This window comes from Ascaphus truei, chromosome 9, assembly GCF_040206685.1.
Source record: "Ascaphus truei isolate aAscTru1 chromosome 9, aAscTru1.hap1, whole genome shotgun sequence".
NCBI lineage: Eukaryota > Metazoa > Chordata > Amphibia > Anura > Ascaphidae > Ascaphus > Ascaphus truei.
In genome coordinates this window covers 32,946,957-32,953,704 of record NC_134491.1, presented here as the reverse complement: position 1 = coordinate 32,953,704, position 6,748 = coordinate 32,946,957, and the positions used below count along the sequence as shown (strand labels likewise).

The window sequence follows — 6,748 nt, the reverse complement described above, 5'->3', positions numbered from 1 at the left end:
TTACAGGTAGTTTCATTTTTGCATTAATATTGCACTGCTCGATCTATTTTGGTCTTTTTATGCCCTTTTTTATGCTAGTTTAATAAACTTTTAATAAATGTGTTTTTTTTAATGTTTATTTCTATATTGTATATATTTTTAAAAAACACTAAGGTTTTTTGATTCATGGGATATATATATTTATATATACTTTATTTTTATTGTTGTGGATTTATATATTTACTAATGTCCTTCAATTCCATAGACACTTTACAATAGGAGTAATTTTGTCTCTTTGTTTACTAATAGTTGTTTGTCTCCATCTAGGTCATCATCCCCAATACCATTCTTCTCATTGGTCTCTTATTCCTGATATATATATTATTTCCTATATGATTATTTGTTTTTGGATATATCCGTTTGTAATTTAGTGTTGTTTATATATTTCAACCAATCACTGTTGCGCTGTCCCCTTTTGCGTCGTGACGTCGACGCCCCTGGGGACTATTTTAACTGGGACATGCGTTCCATATCCATAAACCCCTGAAGAAGTTCGGTTTATCCGAATGAAACGCATAGGGGTTACCTATAGGTATCCGTGGACTACCATTTATCCTGTATTTGGCTGATCTGTAACTGTGACTAGCTGTGCGACCGAAGTACCCACTGTTTGCCCTTCAACCAGCATTGCTACGGGGTTTGGCTTGGAGACTAGGCTTGGATCTCCATTGGCTGTGAAAGTTGATGACGTCACCCGCCACCTGAACCCGGAAGTATGCATCGTGGGGAAGCGCTGGTCGATTTTGCAATCATACACGAGACGTTCCAGTATTACAACTGTACAGAACGACAGCCCAGAGTGGTCAAATCGCCTGTTTTATTTCTACAGCATGAGAGTGGATTGAGCTCTTTTGCGCTATCATATGTTCATTAAACTGTGTTGCACTATATTTCTTTCTTCTCTCTCTTTTTTTTTTTTTTTTTCTCTTTTATACTATCTTGTGAGCTCCTGCTTCCAGATTCCTCGTGTGATAATCACTTCAATACAACCAGTGGGAGTTTTGCGCTCTGAGTGTTTTCTGTGAAGTATTGGGGTCATACTTTTATTTTTATTTATTTTTTTGGACTGACAATTGATATTAAAAGAGAAGCTTTCGAGAGAGCACTCTCTTCCTCAGAGCAAGCAATACTCTTTTTACAAAATATTCAATGAGTTTTTAGCACAGATGTAAGATCCAAGATCTCAATTTAAGATGAGGTAGAGAAGGAATGCCAGAGGGAATAGTACATAGACAGGGCAATAAATGGATTATTTAATTTTTATAAATACAGTTTTTTATTTAATGCGGACTCAACAAAAATTTTGCTTATATTGAGTACGAAGCTCAAGTTTAATTAAAACATGCAAAGTTTGGGAGAGTTTGACTGTTATACAAGGAATATTGGCTCGTCTCAAGACTAATGATATTGCTTGATCTTCCTCTGAAACATTGAAATAAAAAGGTATCTGTGTTTTTCCCCATGATTGACATGTTCTTACGATAGTGGTGTGTTGAAACAGTTAGACTGTTGATAAGAAGATTAGATAAACTGCAATGGCGTTAAAATTCCAAATTCTCTTTGAGTCACTTCTTGAACAATGCTGTGTTCACTTGTGAGGGCTGCTTTTACACTATATAGTGTGCTGCTTTACTCTTACACATTCAATGCATTTAAATATTAAGTGACACATTTGTCACTGTATTGTTACTAAGTAGAGTTGTCATAATTAGCCTGATGTTATTTAAAAAAAGTAGTAGGTTTAATGAATAAGAGAACTGGATTTTATTTTGTTCTCCCAGGATACAGCAACTTTTTGAAGAGATACTGGGAAACAGCAGACAGTTGAAATGGCTATCGTGTGGATTTATGCTGGAGATCGTAACTCCAACTTCCTTGTCATCATTATCCAATCCTATTGCCAACACCATAGAACATCTGAGTTTACTGGACAACCACACTCCTGCTAATACTACCCTGATAACTGCCATTGAGTTAGAGCGCTTTGTTAATCTACGTTCTCTTGCCCTGGACTTCTGTGATTTCACAGCGGAAATGGCAAGAGTGTTGGCCAACAACAGCCACGTGCCTTTGCATCGACTGTCTCTTCTGGTTCACAACACTTCCCTTAAGAACAAGACCTTGGATAAAATGCCCGAAGATGATGATTGGAAGGCCCTTACTCGGAATAGTGCTAACCTACGAGTCTACATGATGGCATTTGACATCAAGAGTGATGACATGCTAAGAATTCTCAAGCCCAGTATACCGTTAGAGAGGATTCATTTTGACAGCTACATAACTTGTGTGTCCGGAGCAGTTGTTGACCTCATATCCAGGCAATATGACAAATTCCTTACTCATTTTATCTTGATGAATGACGTAAATGACATGTCCGGATTTCCAGATCTGAGTGACAACAGAAATGAAGATCCTCTGGTTCTCCTGGCCTGGAGGTGTATGAGACTCTCTCTTCTTGCTGTTCATGGTAAGGAAATGCCAGCTTTATTGTCTTACAATTCCCACCACGTCCAAAAAAGCAACATATTCCTACAGGAAACCAAAGTGGCTTTAAAATTGCTGGCGTTAGACATGCCATTACACCTGTAGAGATTCAATGAATTTAGACAATCGTGGTGTCCTCTATCATAGAAAATCTAATACAAATCGGTTATCGATGTGAAATCATTGTAATTTACATAATGTATGTTGTGGGATAGGTGATTTGGGCTCGATTCAAAAAGGCCATATATTGACTTTACAAATAGGTGGTGTTTGAGTGCGCACATCTTTGATTTTGGTAATATATGGTGATGATATGATGAAAAGCCTATTGGTCAATACATTTGTTAATACAATTTTATATAAACATGTATTGTAGACATGATATCCAGTGTAGCTGCAACTCTTGATTACCCTGGTATGTTGCAGAATCAAGGAGGTGACTTATTCCTGCAGGAAACCTCCCTTTTTTATTATTATTTTTTTGCAGGACAATAACATTTGCAAATTATTCACTACAAATAACTGTCTATATACCAACAGATTTTCAGAGACCATATAAACTTACATTTTGTAAAAGTAATCTGCTTAATAAATTAGATTTTTCTCAAAATATGAAAGACTGGACAAGCGTACAGTTGTTGGGCATTAATGCATGATACAACTGGTTTGATTGCTGTATCAATTTAGTTTAATTAAGCCAATCGCTGCTAGTCTGTCATTCATGTTTTACCGGTGTCAGAAGTAAATGGTTTAGAGCCAAAGCATCATATCCAGGAGTAGGCTGATTATGTATCTGTGAATACACGTTATTGTAGCATTTCATCAAATAATTACGCTTCAGAACAAAAACGGAGTTGCAAGGAGGTAAATTATCTTTAAAATACATTTACTCACAGCTATACACTTATAAGCTGCAGCGTCATTCCTGCCACATTTCCCAAATCAAATGAAGCTCTATCAAAGGTGTATGCTGCCTGGTCACTTGTTTGTAACAAATAATGTTTTAAACTGAATAATGGAAGCATTGTAACAGGTATGGAATACAATATTATATTGTGATAAATAATTGTAACAAATGTATGCTCCTTTAAGATAGCTCTACGCCATTCTAGAGCTGTATTGCTCTAGTACCGACCTATATAAAGAATCCTCCTTTTTTCCCCAAAAAATAATTCACCCACTCATGTATCTTCCAGGTTACACAGTCTGGGCGCATAACCTTATAGCAATCGCTCGCCTTCGGGGGACTAACCTGAAAATGCTGGAGGTCACAGAAGAAAGCATAGACTTTGACCAAAGTGAGCTGGCCGACCAAGACGTGGATCCAGTGCATAACCTCATCGAGCAGGTATCCCTTGGGTTGGGTCGGCCTTGGCATGCCGTCATGGACATAGAGCTGCTCAGCGTATTTACCGAGCCGGCTCGCCATTTTTACAGAGAGATGCAAAACTTCAGCGAAGGCATTTAGCTTTTTTCTTCTTCTTTTTTTTTTTTATATTATTTCGGTTTCCTGTGGTTACATATGCAAATAGGGCCTATTATGTTTTCTCAGTAGCGTAAATTAACCCTTTGTGCTGTGTTTAATCAGTATTAGCTATATAAAATTGTATGTGTGTATCTACTTCTTGATCAAAGAGGATAGTCGGGTTTTGGTTTAGAAGTCAAAAGTGACGTTGTTCAGGGTTTTCACGGTTAAGTACTTCTCTTTTGCATCCTAATGCAGCAGTTCATGATCAATAGGCAGTAAAGAGGGTATTGTATATGTCTGCATCTGGACTCGGGAAGCTTCAGCTCACTGCATCAGAAACCAGAGCAACTACGAATGAGAGCACATATTAGCTTTAGGGACTAATGATCATTGTGTATTTGTTGCAGGTTTTGATAACTTTTTAGGGAACTGAAATTAGGGTTCATTATAGACAAAATGATGGTGTACAAAGCTTTGGAATCCTCCGGTCTCTTCCGAGAGGAAACTTGAAGAAACCTTGAGCCTGGAAAACGCTGTGCTCTAAGTTTATCCACGAAGAACCCTAATGTTGTTTTCCCTAAAAGCCATGACAACCTACAATGAATCTACATTTATACCGGACCAATACAGCTACTAACACTTTTAAACTACATCAGGGTCTAATGATGATGTGTGCTGAATGGCAACACATATAAGCACTGGTGTTGGTTCCATTTTGTGAGGGTCCACGTAGGACATTGTATGGAACAGAAGAATGGTGATGGTTCTGTTGCAGCTAGTTTCCTAGATACGGGGGGGAAGTGGGGGAATTCGTTAAGGTACGTTACTAACTTGTTAAAACACATTCATGTCAATGGCAGTTAATGCTTGTTATGGTTTGTTAACCCATAATAGACCTTAGTGAATCTGCCCTTTAGTGGGCCTTCTGAAGATGAACTGTGTTTATTAGCATTAGAAAGGTCCATGTACAGGTGGTTCTTAGCATAGATGTTAAAGAGACCCTACAGCAAGTTGTCTCAGGTTGCTAGGTAACTTTGGTATTTGTGCTTTTTTTTTTTTTTACCAAGTAATTATGCATTCTTTTTTGTGCTTTTACCTGTACGTGTTGGAGTGCTGTGCTCAGGAGCCAAATCCTTATTATTATTTTAAATATCTGTATCCCAGTGGGTATGCACAGTTATGTACTATAGAAACTTGCTTTTTACTTGGTAAAGAAAAAACAAAATTAAGCAGACATCTGAAAATAAACTTTCGTTTTTTTCTAGGTAACTTATCTGAAATTAGAATTTAAGTGCTTGGTTTAAGTCTTTGTAATATAGAAAGCACTGTGTTAGACATTCGTGTGATTTGATCACCTTTAAATGTGTAACTAGCAATCTGAACTTTTTTTGTTTTTAAAACCCCGCTCAATTTCTGGAGCATGAAAAAAGGGTTTTCTGTGTTGGTTTTTTTTTTTTTTTTTTTTTCCCTAGACAAATTTGGCTTTGCACATAAACGTGAGCAAGTTTTGGGGAGCAAATTTATGTATTTCTATACATGTGCTAACAAACCTTAGTCGTGAGATCCCTGGCAACCGAGTCACTGGATTTTCTCTGTCAGCGCCTGTTTTAGCTGCCAAAGAATAGATTAAAACCGGAAGAAGTGCCCACATGCTGGCAGGGGCCGGCCACCACCTGGTCAGCCAGACACTGCTAGATTGTAATATAAAAAGGTCGGATTTCGACCTGTGGTACACAGCTGTGCTGTGGCTCAGTCACAACCTCAGAATTCAAACATGCACCTGTTTCACTGTGACTAGTGAATGTAAAGAAATAGGAAGAGATAATGAAAAAGCTTGTTCTATCACTGATATAAGCTGCTATAATGCATGAAGAACATTCCATGAAGTTTGTTTTAAAATCTTGTTATATCTGAGAGGCTTTAAAAGCCGATTTAACTGTTTCAGGGCAACCGCGGTACGGACGTGGTCTCTGTGAGACTTCCATCTGACCCCAGTTTTAAGTGGTACGAATGTTGTGCATTTAACGATAAAAGGACAGTCTGCAATAATAACAAAGTGAAAGTGGCCGACGTGGGTGCCCAGCAGTGCTGAGACCTGGCTGCTCTATTGTAAGCTTTGGAAAAACAAAATTTATGCAACAGATGTCCGGATATGATTCTATTTATGGAAAAAAAAGTTTATATGTGTTTTACAAATGGTTTTACCATCTTATATTTAAAAAAATGACCTTTGACAGGTGTGCGCTGTTTTGTCGCCAGTGAGCACATACCATGCGGATTTTATATGTACATCAGTAGAGTGGATCCACTGGCAGTGTGTGAAAAATGCCAGATGTGGTGATATTTTATCTTATAAATGTGATCAGATAAACAGGGAAAAAAAGCGGAACTCCTGACAGAAAATAAGGAAACCAGCCGAATGTTTGAAATGACTGATGTTGTATGGTTTATGTTAAATGTATATTCTTTTAATCAATGAATAAAGCATTAAAAGACTCTGCCGACTAGTTTTGTTGTAACATTCAACTTCACAATCAGTGTGTGTGTGTGTGTGTGTGTGTGTGTGTGTGTGTGTGTGTGTGTGTGTGTGTGTGTGTGTGTGTGTTTTCGTTTACTCAAAAGGTGGAACAGATGAGCGATCTTAATATTTTTCATATGTTTGCGTTTCTATGTCACGCTTCCCCAAAAAGAAAGTGAAACACGGAAGCCGAGTTTCTTACAAAGTCTGCAGTGCGGAGAGCGGGGTGATTGGCGAGC

At 37.9% G+C, this 6,748-nt stretch overlaps 1 protein-coding gene across 1 annotated transcript in view; it reads left to right on the top strand.

Annotated features, from left to right (window-relative positions):
• The window catches only part of FBXO33 (F-box protein 33), a 20,798-nt gene extending 14,311 nt beyond the window's left edge, over window positions 1-6,487 (top strand). The window contains exons 3-4 of the mRNA XM_075614339.1: window positions 1,821-2,506; window positions 3,720-6,487. Of these exons, the coding sequence (XP_075470454.1) occupies window positions 1,821-2,506; window positions 3,720-3,991 (958 nt within the window). The 3' untranslated portion in view covers window positions 3,992-6,487. The remainder of the gene's footprint in view (window positions 1-1,820; window positions 2,507-3,719) is intronic.
• Window positions 6,488-6,748: the final 261 nt, after the last annotated feature.